Source organism: Trachemys scripta, chromosome 12, assembly GCF_013100865.1.
Source record: "Trachemys scripta elegans isolate TJP31775 chromosome 12, CAS_Tse_1.0, whole genome shotgun sequence".
NCBI classification, from domain to species: Eukaryota; Metazoa; Chordata; order Testudines; family Emydidae; genus Trachemys; species Trachemys scripta.
This window is the reverse complement of record NC_048309.1, coordinates 13,696,497-13,714,328: the sequence shown is the minus strand read 5'-3', so window position 1 is coordinate 13,714,328 and position 17,832 is coordinate 13,696,497. Positions and strand designations below refer to the sequence as shown.

At 43.3% G+C, this 17,832-nt stretch overlaps 1 protein-coding gene and 1 long non-coding RNA gene across 2 annotated transcripts; both read left to right on the top strand.

Annotated features, from left to right (window-relative positions):
- Positions 1-8,890: 8,890 nt before the first annotated feature.
- Positions 8,891-13,618, top strand: LOC117886285. Its single transcript, XR_004647907.1, has 3 exons — positions 8,891-9,016; positions 9,187-9,369; positions 13,225-13,618. It is a non-coding gene; the product is annotated as an uncharacterized LOC117886285 (long non-coding RNA).
- Positions 13,619-13,982: 364 nt separating this feature from the next.
- Positions 13,983-17,501, top strand: PFDN4 (prefoldin subunit 4). Its single transcript, XM_034787964.1, has 4 exons — positions 13,983-14,137; positions 15,073-15,180; positions 16,308-16,451; positions 17,080-17,501. Exons 1-4 carry the CDS (start codon positions 14,114-14,116, stop codon positions 17,209-17,211), a joined length of 408 nt encoding a protein of 135 aa, XP_034643855.1. The 5' UTR covers positions 13,983-14,113; the 3' UTR covers positions 17,212-17,501.
- Positions 17,502-17,832: the final 331 nt, after the last annotated feature.

The window sequence follows — 17,832 nt, the reverse complement described above, 5'->3', positions numbered from 1 at the left end:
AACAGCCAATCAGCACAGGGCAGAGAAAGTCCAGTAAAAATGTAGAAAGATCTCTGAATGTCCTGGCTTTGGCTGCTGTCTGCAACAGCACCTACTGGCTGGAGTCGCTGGTGGTCTAGAACTGTAGCTAGTAATCGTGTTGTATGTTTTTGGGCTCCAAGCTGAATGGTGACGTTCCAGCCCGTAGTTTACTGATACCTGAAGTCATACGTAACGATGAGATTGGGCAGGAATCAGGACTGATCATAAATTACAGCTTTCTATTGTGAGGATGCAAGTCATCTTCAGATGCATCTGAAGAAGTGAGGTTCTTACCCACGAAAGCTTATGCTCCCAATACTTCTGTTAGTTTTAAAGGTGCCACAGGACCCTCAAATATTTTTGAGCCATATTCTGCTAGGCTTACCCCTTTGCTAGAGAAAACTTGCCTTTTCTTATCTCTGAATCTTGTATGACAAGTCCATAGCCAAGGCAGATGTGCCAGTGTTAACAAAATTGCTTTTAACTAGGTTTTGGGAGAGGTATAACAGAATAGCATAGCCATTTGCAGCATAAAATATTTAATCAGTCACATACAAAATACACATAATTGGCAGTCCCATCACATGGGAAACAGTAGTAAAATTCTTCTTTGAAGAAAACATAGAGTCTCAAATCAGTGAATAAATCCACAGGTCAAGAAAATTAATATGATTTTAAGACTTAATTTAAGTCTTGCAGTTGTAGTAAAGAAGCTGAGTTTTTAAGATATTGTGAGTCTGAATAATTGCCTTGGGATCAGGAAGGAATTTTTCCCATTGGGCCAAATTAGCAGAGCTCACTTTCATCACAGCTTAATGGAGGCACAATTTGGTCAGCAAAGAGTAGGACTTAAACATTTATATTAGGAATTTGTAAGACTGTGTAGTTTGTTGCAATATGCAGCCAGTGTCCACCGTGGATAAAGGCCAAAAGGGTCAGCTCCAAGAGGTAATAGAGATCTGGGATTTTGTTGATGAACATTGTGCCTATGAAAGAAGAGGAGACCTGAAGTCTTTGCAGACAGAGGTCCTCCTTTGGTACCCTTCTACAAACCCCTCAAAGAAGTAAAGGTGAGAGGATTCAGAACTGAGTTGAGTTCTAGTGAAAGGTTGAGGACGATATACCTGGTATTCTGGATTGTTTGGTTAAATGGGATCTCTACAACCCCGCACTAGACTTACTTAAATGCCTGGTGTGACAAAGTGGGAATGTTCTTGATGTGTTCTTTGAATACTGAGTGGGGAGTATTGACCCGGGAAGGTGGCAGGGAAGTTTTACTGGGACTGTCTGCATTGAGGATGGGAGACTTTCTTTGAGGGAATATACCTGAGCATGTAACATGAGAACCCAGGAGAGGGGTTAGAGGCCAGGTAACACCTCTGCCCGGGAAACTGGACAAAGGCTGGGGGAGGAGCTGGGGGGAGACTGAGTGAGCCGCCCGGAGGGAGTTTCAGTTTGGAGCTGGCTGGGAAAATGGAGGGGAGCCCAGATGGGGCTCTGGCCTCCCAATGGGGCTCTGGCCTCCCTGCCCCCCCCAAGATGGACCTAACTGAGGGAGTCCTGTTGTCTGTACCTGCAAGACCTGTCTTGGACTGTGTTCCTGTCGTCTAAATAAACCTTCTGTTTTACTGGCTGGCTGAGAGTCACGGTAAATCGCAGGAAGCCGGGGGTGCAGGGCCTTGTCTCCCCCCCACACTCCGTGACACCTGGTATTTGAGAAACGGGGGAGGTGGGAAGTATGGAACCCTTTCCCGGTATTAAGTTAATAAAGTTGTGGCCTGCTGATTAAATCCATCCTTGTGTCTGTCTTTATTCACATACTTCTTCATCAACATCCTTCCATAAAAGCAGGATTCACCTCCCATTGATTACTGTTTGTACTTACCCCACCCACGCTTTTTGCTGTGATCTGTAATAATTTTTCTTGTATTTTCAATCTAATTCAATTTATATGTCCCAAAGGGCAGGGATCTGATCTTTTATTATTTGCTTGTAAAGCATTGTTTATGTTGCTGTATAAATAATAACCACAACCCTTGACTGCAGATGTTAACATGACAGATTGGAGCCCTGAATGGAACAATTAAATTGCTCTTTTTCTTAATATTACAATCGATTCTGCTAGTTTTCCTTAGGATACAGTGGGCCACATTCTGATCTTATGGGAAAATGGTGTGAAATACACATTAGTAAGTGGGTTTGAAGGAATTTAAATCGGTGTAATTTATGATCTGTGGCTCAGAAGGGCAGGGTGTAGAAGGAAAAGAACTAAGGGGATGGAAAAAGGTGTAACTTTGGCCTCGTCTACATGAGAAAGGTTTGCAGGTATAGCTATAGGGGCAAATTCCCCTAGTGTAGATGCAGCTTGTAGCACAAACGAGTTCTTTTACTGTACCAGTAGAGCTTAGACCAGTTTCCTGAATGGAATAAGCTGCAGTGGCAAAAGGGCTTTTTTTGTGGGTATAACTGCATCTATCCTAGGGGCTTTTGCCAGCATAGCTCTATTGGTTAGGAGTGTAATTTTCTTCACACTCCTGACAAAGCTATGGTGGCATAACTTCTACTGTAGAACAGGCCTTACAGAAATCTTCCCAGTGCAAAACAGCATATTTTACACTCTGTAAAACTTTCTGACAGTCCCTTGGCATGCAAGCAAAATACATCAAGGCCTGTTGGTGGTGAGAGGGTCAGAGATGGCGCTAATGCTGATTTGAAAATTTTGAAAGGTTTTGTGGAGACTTACTGGTTTCAACACAGTTTTTGTCACAATGGAGAGAGAGTTAGAGACTCAGAGTGATCTGGGATGAAGAACTCTCTTCTGAATCTGGCCAAACAGGAACTTGAACCTAGGTCTTCCACAGGGCCGGCTCCAGGCACCAGCCTGGCAAGCAGGTGCTTGGGGCGGCCGCTCTGGAGAGGCGCGGCATGTCCAGGTATTAGGCGGCAATTCGGTGGACGGTCCCTCACTCCTGCTCGGAGCGAAGGACCTCCCGCCGAATTGCCGCCGCAGATCACGATCACATTTTTTTTTTTTTTGGCTGCTTGGGGCAGCCAAAACCCTGGAGCCGTCCCTGGTCTTCCACACCAAAGCTCTATCCACTAGGCCACCCGCTCACTTTTTGATGCAAAAACTGACATTTTGACACAATTCTGTTTTCAGAAAACCATTCTAAATCTTTTGTTTTCATTCCAATGAGGAAGGGCGATGCAGTTCCATTGGAGCTTCCCAGCCCTTTCAAACAAAAGTGTCATTCAAGGGAGGGTCCTCTAACTGCCCTCCTCCCCCAACAAACCCAACTTCTTATCAACAGAAAATGAACCATGGTCTATAACTGACAAACTAATTTTACTGTCCATGATGTGTCAAATGCCAAAAGTAAAAACCCTGAATAGTGAAAAGCAAGATTGGGCTCAGATATTCAGAACTGTGAACTTAAAAATGATTGTATTTCTGTGCCTAATTTCCATGTGCAATTATGCATGCAGTTTCATGAACAGGACCATTTAGCGGTCTATTTGGCCATTTTACATGTGCATTTCCTGTAACCTTAGGAGCTGTATTGTACAAATTAGCATATTGCTAATTAATGGGTGCATATTTGTACTGCACATTTATGAAAACTGTTGTCTCTGATTTAAAAAAAAATCTTGGTCATTAATAATCTAAGATGGTAGCAGTGACACGAGTGTTTGTAAAAGACAAGGAAACCTCTTCAAAAATATGTCTGATTTTCATTTGGAAAAAGTGTCCCTGAAATTTGAATAATATGCATCATACTACAAGTCTATGAGATGAACTTAATGAACTGAGTGGCCTTTACTTGTTGCATTAACGTCCTATCGGTAACCCGGCACAACAAATGTAGCCACTGTCTAGCCCTGTTGAATAAATTTACTAGAGTCATGCAAAAACTTGAACCAAAGGCAACACCAGCTGACTTACAGGATTTGTTGATTGAGCCTGAAATGTTTGTGCAGATGTTTTACTTTCAGTCTGAGGGATGATATTGATTCAGTCAAGCCTGATGCCACACAGAATCTTTTGGAAGCAAACTGATGCTGTTACTAATCTGAAGTTATTCAAGGTTACATTTTTACAGGATGATACTAGCTAATGTGCAAAACAAAGGACAATGAGTATATTGTTCTTAGGAGGCTGTGTTGAGATATCAAAAAATAAAATATACTGTAAGAGTATTTTCTGAAACTTATTTGCATTAATACAATCAAATACCTTTCCTCTGTGTTCTGAACAACTCCTCCTGTAAGGATGGTTTATAATGTATTTGTGAAGGATACTTTTATAGCTCATTTCCATGAAATATACAGACTTCTTAGATTTCACAAGCTTAGCCCCCTGAGGCTTGGGCAAGTAAGATTCTTCAAGAAGTTATGCTGGTTATTAAGAGGTAATACTCTTCCTTCTGAGTTAATATTGAACTCAGAGTCCTAATGTATTGTTAGGAGCCACTTTGCTGCTGTAGTTGTCATTTTTTGAACGACATTCAGCATCGTTGTTGTGATCATTTAGGACTCTTCAAAGAGGAGGCCAGTTAACACTCCCGTTCAAATTCCAAATCGGTAATTACATTTGGCCTCTGTAACTTCCTCCTGCAGCGTCAAAAGAATCAGGGACGTTTCACTTTCTGTACTACATTATTATGTGGCGTTATTGTATTTCACCCGAGGGGTGGATGAAGCAATCCTCGTGTTTAGTCTGTAAACTATTTTGAGATCAAAGGTCCCATATACATGTAAAAAATACTATTATTCCAGCAGTGCGTCTCCATGATCACATATACATGAGTCAAAATATTGGTTTGCTAATTGTATGGAGCACAGTGTATTTTGGCATCATTCTTCCCATTAAAACTACAAAAAGATATCAAAATTATCTCTGCCTTTACCATTAGTCAGTCAAAAGGCACTGAGGCCACACTCCATTGAACTCAATACCCTCTAGGCCACATCCTGGTTATTTCTATTCATGTGTATTTACATCAGGGATTAGAGCAAGTGCCTAAGCAGCTCATCAGTTAAACCCTCCTGGGATCCTGCTGTTTCTTTCAATTTAATGCTTATGCATGGATTTCTCTAGATGGGATTTTAGTTTCCTACCTACATGACTATTGAATATAGATATCACCATGGGGAAAACACTTACCATATTTATCTCTTTATTTGGTCAAGCATCAAATTAGTGCATATGTCAGATACTCACCAGGTGTCACAGGCTTTCTCCCAGGATACCACTGGATTCTGCAAAAAAAGCAAGAAAGAACTTTTGCAGATTAAAAGATGCTGAATATTATTTACACAAAGGTTGGGGGAAACTGAGCATGCGTGAAACCTCTATACCTTTTAAAAAAAAAAAAGGGTTTCCACAAACATTTTCATTTTCTTGAAACATTGCCCACTACAATTTAGAATTGGGGAAGGAGGGTTTAAAATAAAACAACTTGAAAACTTAGACAGCATGTAGATTCTGTAGGGGTAGGCACTCTGGAAATTCTGATAACTAGGTAGCTAGACACATGAATTTCTAATTAAAGAGCAGCCTATAGTATACAAACTGAAGATTTTTTAAATAACCATTCTTGTCCTGCTTCTAGGGCAATTAGGGGAAGGAACTCGCAGCAACCCACAGCTCATATTTTGTTAGAGCCATACAGAGCTCCATCTTGCAGATGGTAAAATTTGGTAAAATTAATTTTCCCATCCCTATTAAGCACAATTGAAATGCATGGAGTGTTTGGAATCTGGATCTATATTTGATTTTTGCAGCTAGAGCTCATCTCTAATAGATATAATTCATCCAATGATATGTCTTGGGATATATGGGGAGGGTATTTACTGGAAAGATAAGAAAAAAAGGGAGAAAATGGATAGGACCAGCATTAGAAAGTGAGTCAAACTCATTTTGCTGATTCCATACATAGTACACTAGTATTTTGGGGGAACTCTCCAGTCATTGTACTGTCATTGGTACAATTTCACCAGTTATAACAGTGGTGGAAGTGCTAGAACCCAGGATGGGGTGTTTTTATTACTCTGTCATCTGTAGTACTCAGAGCAAGTCTAGACTACAAGATGGTAAATACATCTGTACCCAGTCTACACCAGCTCCCACCATTGCTATTACAGAGGAGCTGCTCTGGTGCTATAACAAAGATAGGAGTTTTTATGGGAAAGCTCACTGTAGACAAGGCTTTAGCAGTGGATTTGGAATAACTAGCTAAAGGGACCAAAATATATTGGTAGTATTCTCTTCAATCCCATTTATGCTTTTAGTAACAAATTCTCATCTGCTGTATTGGGCACCAGTCTTAGAGAACCTGAGATACATACTGGCTTGGAGGCAGGCAGACACAGTCCTTGCAAAGGGTATTGTTTAAGTGAGCATTGTTTAAAACGCTTCCAATCTGAATGCAGATTATGGCCTTAGAGTGCGGTTTTACTCTGAAAATGCCTGTGCAAAAATGACAGCTTACTCACCAGACCTTCTGTTCCTGTCTGTATTTAAAGCCAGAGATAGAATAAGTTTTTAATGCTTTTTGTTCTTGTTGGCCCTGCAAAGACAGCACAGCTAAGGGAGAGGGAGATGGATTCTATCCCTTCTTATATGAATTGTTTACTAAGGGACACCTGCACAACCCAGTGGGAACAAAAGGGTTGTATAGGTATCATTGAGACCATCAGTTGAGTACAGTTGGATTGTACAGGTATAACTGAGGGCTAATTTGAGCTGCTGAGTCTTTATTATTGGTGATGATGTGCAAACCAAGAAGCCAGATAGACTCTTAGATCCCCGGCTGAGCTTGTGGGGCTGCACATAAGAAAACAAACAAACGTATTTTTAATGGTAAACTGAGCACATTTGATATGGAGTCACTAAGAGACAATGTGCGGTTTTTATAGTCACTTGTCAGAGTAAGCCTATACTTTATTAAATTGATGTTAGAAAGATACAGAGCTAAGGTAATAGGCCCAGAGCCTTGTGTCTGGCTGAATAGTGGCTGGTGCATGTCCTGAGCTGATGGGGCAGTGGAGAGACAGACGTGCTTTTGTGCCAGCTGTGCACCTCCTTCATTTTGGTGCTATCTGCCATACTGGAGTAAGGAAGAATAGCTCCAGGGCTGCACTAAGTTATACCGAGGGCCACTCCACTGGACCAGAATCTCTGGAGCATAGAGCTTTCTGGTCACACCACCTCCTGCCCCAGCATGGTTCCCATATGAGTCGAGTAGAGACATCGAAACAGATTTATTCCACCAAAGAATTCCTCTACACAACGGGAATCTCTAGCTGCTTCACTAGGGGAGCTTTCTGCCTGCTTTGGGCTGCCTGAGCTCAGTGGGTCAGGTTGATACTTGCAGAATGACCTGAAGCCCTACACTTAATGCCTGGGGAAAAAAGGAACCTCCCATTGTGGTGGGGATGACCTGGTTCAAAGTTGGTTGGGGGAAAAAAACTGATTTGGGGAAGAAAAGAGACTTCACATAATATGGTAATGAATTCTAGCACTAGAGAGAGAAGCTTGAAAAACACATTGCCTTGACATCAGGGACAGATGGTTGTGTCTGAACTGGATTGGGCTAGATCTTCGTGGGAGGACAGAAACGTTATTTTTCTAGACAGAGTGTGTTCTGGAAATCTGTGAGCTCTCATTAGAAAGGTCAGAGGCAGGGCTTGCCCTGTAAACATGTAAGACTGTAATGGGCTAATGAGAAAATGTATGAGTGAGTATATGTTGCTGATTAAGCCATTAGCTATTTTTCAGAAATGACATTGGCCATAACTAAAGGAAGTTGCTGTTTTGCTTTAATTTAAAACCCCTCAGTGAAATCTGGTGTAGAATGCGACGGAGTCCTGTGGCACCTTATAGACTAACAGAAGTATTGGAGCATAAGCTTTTGTGTGTGAATACCCACTTTGTCAGACGCATGTGGTGGAAATTTCCAGAGGCAGGTATAAATATACAGGCAAAAATCAGTCTTTCTTGCCTGCATATTTATACCTGCCTCTGGAAATTTCCACCACATGCGTCTGACGAAGTCAGTATTCATCCACGAAAGCTTATACTCCAGTACTTCTGTTAGTCTATAACAGGGATCGGCAACCTTTGGCATGCGGCTCGCCAGGGTAAGCACCCTGCGGGAAGCGGCGTGGGCCGAGGGACGAGCTGGCCGCCACTTCCCGCAGCCCCCATTGGCCTGGAGTGGCGAACCGCGGCCAGTGGGAGCCGCGATCGGCTGAACCTGCGGATGCGGCAGGTAAACAAACTGGCCCGGCCCGCCTGGATGCTTACCCTGGCGAGCCGCGTGCCAAAGGTTGCCGATCCCTGGTCTATAAGGTGCCACAGGACTCTTTGTCTCTTTTTACAGATCTAGACTAACACGGCTACCCCTCTGATACTGGTGCAGAATGTAACTGTCCACTTTGGTTTTAGATCCTGACCAAGAGGAATCCCCTGGAACAGTAAACTCCGTTAGGCTAGTCTGAAGGCAGTACAGAGACCAACCTCAGTCTACCTACCTGCTTCCTCATTAAATCTCACTTTTGTTATTGTGGCTATTCTTCTTCTCTTCTTACTCCCTAGGGCATCTGTGAGTTTTACCAAGTGATTTCAGAACAGAGGTAGTGTTACAATGCTCACAGCTTACACTCTAACCAAGGAGATATTATACTGATTAGGTGGTGCATTTAAAGGTTAATTTTAGAGATTTAAGAGTGCTCTTTCCCAGGGTATGATGGTTATCTAAGCCAACATCATTGTTAACCCATTGATCTATTGATTCACTCTTAACTGTGCCCTTGATTTGATCATTGTATCATTTCATTCTTAATTAGTTTAATGAAGTCAATCATTTTAGCCTTAGTGACATTTTTGCTTAATATCTGCTCGCTTATTCTTTTTAATAGAACTCATGAAAAGTACACAGAACTGGTTTATTCTTTCCAATTGAAACATGGGTCCAGGACTACGTGGAATAAGGTAAATTAGCCATGTTACTTAGAATCTCTTACTTAAGCCATCTCCTTGAAATAAAACCTTAATCCCTCACACAAGGCCTAAGATAACAATACTATGTCTAGTTTAGCTTATGAGACGTGTAAGTCTAGATATGCTAAGCAAAAGATTTCTTTTAATTCCATTTTAACCAGGTGAGAACTGGATGAAGGGACACTGAAGAGGTGAGCTGGGAGAAGCCAGCTTGGGTAGTGACCAGTTACAGCTGGACTTGAGGGGTTGAATTTTGAAGTTACCTGGCCATCGAAGACCCAGACACCATGACCAACAGTAGGGAGACTAAGGGGAAGGCTCCAGCCACAAGAGGGTTTTGGCTGGTGAGTCAATTCTGTGCACATGGGGCTCACTTTGGGGCAGGAACCTATAGCAGGGACCTTGGGCTTATCTTCACATTCAGTGCTACATTGGTGCAGCTGTGCCTCTGTGGTGCTTTGGTGAAGATGCTACTATGCTGATGGGAGAGCTTCTTCTATCTGCGTAGCTAATCTACCTCTCCGAGTAGTTATGCTGATAGGAGAATTTCTCCTGTCAACATAGCACTGTCTACAGTGGGGGTTAGGTTGGTATAATGACTTTGCTCAGGGATGTGGATTTTTCACACCCCTGAGCAACATAGTTATACTCAGGGGTGAAAGTAAGTCCAGTGACTTACCGGTATGCTGGGCCCAGCTCTGGCCCCCAGAAGGGGCGGGGCCTAGGGCAGAAGGGGCGGGGTTGAGGGAGTCAGAGCCAGCCCCAGCCCACCCTGTAAGGTAAGTGCCCCCCCACCCCCACCGGGGTAGCAACAGCAGCCCAGGACTCGGGGGGCTATTTAAAGGGCCCGGGGCTCCCCTGCTTCTACCACCCCAGCCCTGTAAATAGCCACGGGAACACTGGGGAAGCTGGAGCCCTGGGCCCTTTAAATAGCCCCTGGAGCCCCCCCGCTACCTCTGGGCTCCTGGGCTATTTAAAGGGTCCGGGGCTCCCCTGCTTCTAATGCCCCAGCCCTTTAAATAGCCGCCGGAGCCCTGGAGTAGTGGTGGTGGGGCTCCGGCGGCTATTTAAAGGGCTGGGGCGGTAGAAGCAGTGGGAGCCCCAAACTTTTTAAATAGCCCCCAGAGCCCCGCAGCCCTACCCCAGGGCTCCAGCAGTGGGGTTCTGGTGGCAATTTAAAGGGCCTGGGGCTCCAGCCCCTGCTGGGAGCCCCAGGCCCTTTAAATTGCCCCCTACGGAAGCTGGGCCGCCCCGGTACGGCAAACCGGCTCTTGCCGGTATGCCGTACTGGGGCGTACTGGCTTACTTTCACCTCTGGTTATACTGATCTAGGTCTGTAGTGTAGACCTGGCCCTAATCTGCTTCCATCAGTTCTGTCTGTGCCCTTTTTATTTCCCCACTGAGTTGTACTGCAAAAACTAGGGCAAGTAATGGCTGGGAAAATGCCCAAAGAACCAAGGAAGAGGCATGAGTTGAAGGGTGGTTAGGTTACAAGTACTAGAAGGACAGACTGATGGAACAAGTCCCACCAAACTGAAAACGGAGAGTAAGTTCATGTAAAAACAAAACTCAAGCAAGAAAGAGCAATCCATATTGTGCAACTGAAAGAGAAATTAGGTCACTGAGTTCAATAAGTTTATCTTATGTCACCGTCAGAAAATTGTATCTGTGCAGACTGCTTTTCCTTTCTTTATATACCACAGTAAGTTCATCTTGGCAACACATAAACATGTACTCACTACAAATCCTGCCTAAGCATGTAGGAGAAGAGAAAGTTTCAAAGCTTTGGAAACATCCAGTTGCTATTAATTTCCGTCCTCTTATGTTGAGGGAAATTAAATTGGCTCAGATATAACATGTATTATTCATCTAATGCCACTACAGGAATAGCTATGACCTAAATCATACTCTTTCATGGGGGAACCCTTAAGAAGGGAAAAGAGAACTTGGGCACCTCTGGGAAGTGCACATTGCAGTGAATTCAGAGATGAAGGTTGCTGACTACTAGTGCAATGAAAGGAGGGGTTCTGGAATACATGTAGCCAGAAGTAGTTTTGCTATCCCAAATCTTCAACATTTTGAAAATTTTTCTCATCCCAAATTGGGACAAAAAGTAAAAAATCTCACCAATGTTTGCAAACTGTTTTTTTTTTAAATATATATATATATTGAGGAGGAGAATCAGGTCAATTGAAATGTTTCATTTTGATTGTGCCAAAACATTTTGAAGATTTTATTTTATATATTTTACATCCTTTTTACTACAAACTAGCTTAATTTTTGAAACAGTCATTTTGAACCAAAAATGGAATATTTTTCACTTAGAACAATTTTGGAACCTTTTTTTTTTCCCAAAAAATTTTTAGAAACAGTCCATTCATTGAAATGGACTGTTTCTGTTTTGATGAATCTGCATTTTCCACAAAAAGCTTTGTTGAAAAAGTCCTGGCCAGCTCCAGTGCAGACAGTACCCCAACCCCTCAGAATCTGAAGATTTGTGAGGAGTATGCTCCAAGCCCACAGATAACAGGACAGAAATGCAGACTTCTTCCTTATCTTGACTTGGCCTCTATATTGCTATTGTGTATCTCCCTGTCTAATGAGGGAAGAAGCATTAACTCTTCTCCATGGCTGCTAGAAGTCTCTTTCAAAACTAATGACCCCAACTGTTTGGTGTTAGCTGGGGGCAGTTTCTGTAAGCCATTGCTCCTTGTGTCTATAGCTCTTGGGGCACTTTCGTTCACTTTTACTCTCATCTATTAACTGGATTCATTTTTATGAGCCTTTTGTGGAGGAAGGATGGCCTGGTGGCAGAAGCACAGGGTGGGGAGTCAGTAGCTTTAGATTCTATTCCTTGTTCTAATACACATTACTTAGGCACAAATTCTCCAAAATACTCAATTATTGGGGTGCCCAACTTGAGACGGCTTACATGCTTCAATCTGGGCACCCAGTGTTGGCCTTAAATTATCTGTGCCTCAGTTTCCATATCTCTGAAATGGAGTTAATGCCTACCTAGATACCTCAGAGTGATGATGTGAGTATTAATTAATGTTTGTAGAGAGTTTTGAAAGCCTTGCATGACAAGTACAAGGGAACTGTAAAGCACTAATTTTGGGGTTGGCACATAGACATACACACATTGATACTTTTCTATTTGTTACTTTTTTGTGTGCCTGTATAATTTTTTTCTTTTGATTTTGCGGGTTTCCTAATTTATTTTATTGAAAATAACCAAGAGAGGATACATATACAGGAAAGATGGCTCAGGAAAATGCATCTCTAAACAGTAAATAGGGTTGCTTCCAAGAACCTTTGCATATTTGAGTCTCCTGCAGTTGTTACACATGCATAAACTTTTTGCACATAGGAAATCCTTTCCAGTTGAGTTCACTGAGACGACTTACAGTAAATAAAGTGCTGTACGTGTGCTAGTCCACTGTGTATAAATACTAAAATAGTCATTGGGTCAAAGACAGCAAGCAAATGGGCATGACAGGAAAGTCAATTTTGCAAAGGTTACTGTTACGAGCAACATGTTTCTTGGAAATCTCCCTTTTTGATCTTTAGTGCTATAGTATTTATCTTGTTCTTCTGAAATCAGTGGGAATTGAAGACACCACAACATCACCCTCAGGCAGTGCTCGGTAGACTACAGGATTAGGCATTTAGGGACTACTAACCAGTAGCAGAATTTTAAGGGCCAGATCTCAAACCTTGCTTTGGCTGCTCTGTGTCAGTCAGCAGCAATTAAAAAAAAAATGCTTTTCTGAAGTCAAGGTCACTGAGGCTTGAGCTGTATCCACAAGATCTCTTGCAAATATTAGGGAGGGAGCCCACCAAAGCTACTTTCCGTCAATAAAATTGCTCTCAAAACCTTGGCTAGTTGTCAGCTCACCAAACACATCATCAGCCATACACCCTGTTCTACCAAGGCTCCAGGCTCTTGAATGTTGGGCCCAGCATTGCACTAATGGCATCTGGTTGTCAGGAGTCCACTGCAGCCAAAACACACCCCCGCAGCTGTGGTTATGAAATGTTATGATGACCTGATTTTTTTCGTAGCTGTGATATAAGCTAAATAAATAAACCAAAGCATGTGGAGGCAATTATGCAGTGCAAATGCCAACTGCCCTTATTTCTATTTAGGAAAAAAACATCCCTTTGTTTTAACAAAATATTTATTATTTGCCCACAAGGTCCCTCCGGAAAGGAATTTGATGTTGAAGAATTTTTTCCCTCCACCTCCAGTAATTTCCACAGCAAGACAGATGACCCTGGGAGAGGACTGGTCTTGTGGTTAAGGAACCGGCCTAGGACTAAACCTGGGACCAATTCCTGGCTTGGGCACAGCCTTCCTGTGTGATCTCGGCCAAGTTGCTTCATGCCTCTGTGCCTCGATGCCCCCATCTGTAAATGGAGATAACACGTCCTGATCTCGGAGGAGTATGTGAGGGTAGATGCCCTTAATATTCATGTGGCGCTCAGCTACCGCAGTCAGAAGAGGCCGTTGGCACCAGCAATTTTATTAATATTTTATTTATGGGACTGTAATTAATGTAATTGATCCATATTCATTAATGGACTGATGAGTGGGGCATGGAGAAGAGTGAGGCACCAGGTTCCCCCAAGCATGGGGAGTGCATGGGTGACTGCTCCCCCGCAATAATGGGGGAGTCACTGTGGCTGGTTCTCCCAGGGGTGGATGGGTGCATTTGCTGGGAGGCGGGGGGGGGGGGGGATACACTACTGTAAAGCTCTCCAGCGCTACCCTGGGCTCCCGCCTTCCATTTGGTGGCTCGTTGCGCCACCTAGCGGCAACTCCCGCGATCGGCATTTAAAGCCCCTATTCTGTCGGCGGATAAATATCCCACTGACAGCGCCTTTAAGTGGAGAGTACCAAGTGCGGGGGTTCCAGGTTAATCTGTTGTTTGACCCAAGGTCTTCCCATCCCGGTGGGGGTGGGGCCGGCGAGCGCGGCCTCGGGAGCGGGAAGCGCCGCCGCGGCTGAGCCGGGACCGACCTAGGGCGAGGGAGCTGGTAACTGGGACCTCCCCCTTCGCAGAGGGGCCAGTCGTTCAGTCCAACATGGCTGCCACCATGAAGAAAGCGGTGAGTGCGGAGGGACTTGGCTTGGGGAGCCTTGAGTCCATCTTCCCGCTCTGCGGTCCCCGTCCGAGGGGCCCGCTCTGCGCCGCCTCCCCGCCCCCGCGGCCCCGCTCTGCGCCCCAACCCCCCGTCTGAGGGGCCCGGGGCCCGCTCTGCGCCTCCTTCCTCTAGCCCCCTCCCCCCCTTTGCGGGGTTGGTGCTGCCTGAGCGCTCCCGGTGTGTTGGGGCGCGCCTGACTCCTCCATATGGGGGGGGTCACCACTATGGCCTGTCCTTGTCCTCAGGCTGCGCGTTCCCGGTCCCGGGGGGGGGGGCTTCAATCTTCTCTCTCCCCCCCAGGCGGGGGGGGGCACTGATCCCTCCCCCGCTCCCCTCCTGCTGCTCTGTGTGTTGTGTGCTCCCATAGGCACTGCCCCGGTACCCTTTGGTATGCTCTGGGGCCCCTCCCAGGCCTTTCAGCTTGGTGGGGGGGGTCCCTTGGGCTAGTCCCTGCTGTGTGCACTTTCAGTTAACGTTTGCTCCCCAGTGCTGGTAAAGTTAAAAGGTAACTGACTATGTTGGGCTAATAATGGGGTCGGGGGGGTTGTTTAATGATGTTTCTAAAGAGGCAAAAGCCCTAGTATAGATGCATTTAAATCAGCATAAAAGTGCTTTTGTCAGTATTCTACTGGGGGAATGAATATAAGCTATACTGGTAAAATCCCTTTTTTGCTGGTATAAGCTGTATGTACAGGAGGAGCATCTGCTGGCATAACTGTACTGGCAAATCTTTTCTAGTATAGATCTGTCCTTAGGAAAGAAACTATGAGAAATATAAGTATAACTTAACTTTTAGGTATAAAAGTTATAACAATCTTGGTGGTATTACTTTATCTTCATTCTCCCTAAAAACATTATATAACAATTCAGTCTTCTCTGTAACTTCTCCCCCTGTCCAGGCTGCTGAAGATGTCAATGTTACTTTTGAAGATCAACAGAAAATTAACAAGTTTGCAAGAAATACCAGCAGGATTACAGAGCTGAAAGAAGAAATAGAAGTTAAAAAGGTACCTTTGCTATCTACTCACATGTCATCAGGGGCACTGAGCTCATCTTTGGTGCAGCTCAAAATTGGGGTCCACGTCTGTAGTAGGAGCTGGAGGGTACTATAACTAGAAGAACTTTAACTTTGCTTTTGGAGTCCAGTCTGTCTATAAAGTCAGTTTGAAAATAGCTAAAGCAAAGTGAAGATGGAAGAGTGATTAGGTATAGGAAGTAATCATGCGAGAAGCACAAATGACCAATATTTATCTTGAATGTGTATCTTCTACTTGTGCATACAATTCTTAGAACCCCTTAATCATCATTTATAGGAAAAAGGTGTGCGTGGGGGTGTGTGTGAATTAATCAAGGCTTATACAGACCTTTTGCTAAATTTTCTGGGCCAGACTCTCCACAGCATTACTCTAGAGTTATGCTGGTGCAACTCTGTTGAAATCCTAATCCTCAATTGCTGAGTTCATTTGAAATGGCCTACTACAGTATATGTGAACCCCTTATGCTTAACAATCTGCCCCAGTTTGTATTTAGCTTAGGCATAAGAATGGCCATAACTGTGTCAGACCAGGTCTATGTAGCCCAGTATCCTATCTTCCGACAGTGGCCAATGCCCGATGCTTCAGAGGGAATGAACAGAACAAGGCAATTGAGTGATCTATACCCTTCATCTAGTCCCAGCTTCTCACAGTCAGAGGTTTAGGGATACCCAGAGCATGGGGTTATGTCCCTGACTATCTTGGCTAATAGCCATTGATCGATCTGTCCTACATAAACTTATCTAATTCTTCTTTTGAACCAAGTTATACTTTTGGCCTTCACAACATCCCCTGGCAACAAGTTTCACAAGTTGATTGTGCCGTTGGTAAAGAAATATTTCCTTACCTGTCCCAGATCTGAAGAAGAGCTTTCTGACTCTCAAGAGCTTGTCCTTTCCATCAACAGAAGTTGGTCCAAAAAAAGAAACTACCTCACCTACCTTGTCTCTGCCACGTATACCTGACAGTTCTGCTGATCCTTCTCAAGATTATGCCACTACAGCTCAGAATAGCTTTGATTGTAAAGCTGAAGTAGCTGTTAATGCATAAATCATATGGGGTAAGGTGACCAGCTTTTTGACTGGGTTTTGACTTCACAGAAACAACTTCAGAATTTGGAGGATGCATGCGATGACATGATGATGCTTGATGATGAAGATTCAATACTGATACCCTATCAGATTGGTGATGTTTTTATCAGTCATTCCCAAGATGAGACACACGAGATGCTTGAGGAGGCAAAGGTTTGTGAGGGCGGGAGAGTCCCTTTGATATATTCAGTGCTACAGAGAGCTCTACATTAGGATGGGTGTGTTGATGGTCATGAGCTGTTCATCTGTCACTTAGAACCTTACTCTTTCTGAATATCCTTGATGTAGTACTATGTCAAATATTAATAATGACTCTAGTCTGAAATCCCCAAGTTAGCTACAGAGGAAGTGCTACCTGGGCAATAACAGCGCAATGGTTCCCCCTGCTGCCTCATCAGTGTGTATTACGCTGATCTGGAGGAGTGATGGGAATATATACAAGGATGCTGTGCCATGATGACTGATTCAGTCTTTGGCTTTTGCTGAGCATGCACTTGTATTTTATGATGTAGATCTACCCGTCTATAAGTAACTGAAGAGCTGCCACCAACACATTTAACATGTGGCCCAGAACAACTAGTAGAGAGTAATTGTTTCTGGTCACTATTGAGCTGGATTTGAACTTGCAACTGAAAGCTCTGAATTCTGTCCTGTTCCCAGTCCATGAATCCTCTTAAATAATTGGAATGTAGTTTGCTTGACTATGTCATCTATAGGTAAATGAATGAGAAACTTTGCTCAGTGTGCTTTGGTATTAATTAGCCAATATTTTGTCTTCCAGAAAAACTTACAAGGAGAAATTGAAGCGTTAGAATCTCGAGTGGAATCAATTCAGAGGGTATTATCTGACCTGAAGGTTCAGCTTTATGCAAAATTTGGAAACAATATAAACCTTGAGGCTGATGACAGTTAATTTTTTCCTAAATACACAGTGTGCAGTTTTGTATTGGTTTATTAAATGTGACTCTTGACATTTCCCTTCTTTCCAATAACGTTTTTTTAAAAAATCCCACTCATTTATTGTTTTATGGCTTTCCAGACATGAGTTCCACCGATGTAATGAAAGCTTTCTTATTTTGCTTACCTACAATTATTTATTTGTTTCATGAAAAGCAATAGCCTTCCATGTATTGCTGATGCACATCAAGATTGAGATCTTTACATTCTCTTTATTAAAATAATAATAAAGTCAAGCAAATATCATACATTTCCTGTGTTTTTGTTTGTGGAAATCACTATCCAGAGTGTGTGAAATGCTAAAAATCTGGAATTTCTGCAATCAGATATGTTGGATTAATTTGTCCTCACTGACAGTTAGTTAATAGTTAACAATTGTACTATAATACTTAGTATGATTGTTTAATGATGCTTACCTGCTTTGTAAATTGCTTTCATGTCTATTGATGAAAAGCACGATATACGATCATTATCAATCAATGACATGCTGCTTTTCATCCAAGGATCACAAAGCACTTCAAAAAAATTAAGTATCATCATTCCCACTTCACAGATGAGCCAGTTGAGGTTCAGGAAA

Excerpts from the sequence above, each read along its gene's own strand:
- PFDN4 (XM_034787964.1), top strand. The coding sequence starts at position 14,114 with ATGGCTGCCACCATGAAGAAAGCG. Across the intron at positions 14,138-15,072 it reads CTGCCACCATGAAGAAAGCG|GCTGCTGAAGATGTCAATGT; the intron begins GTGAGTGCGGAG and ends CCCCCTGTCCAG. Across the intron at positions 15,181-16,307 it reads AAGAAATAGAAGTTAAAAAG|AAACAACTTCAGAATTTGGA; the intron begins GTACCTTTGCTA and ends TTGACTTCACAG.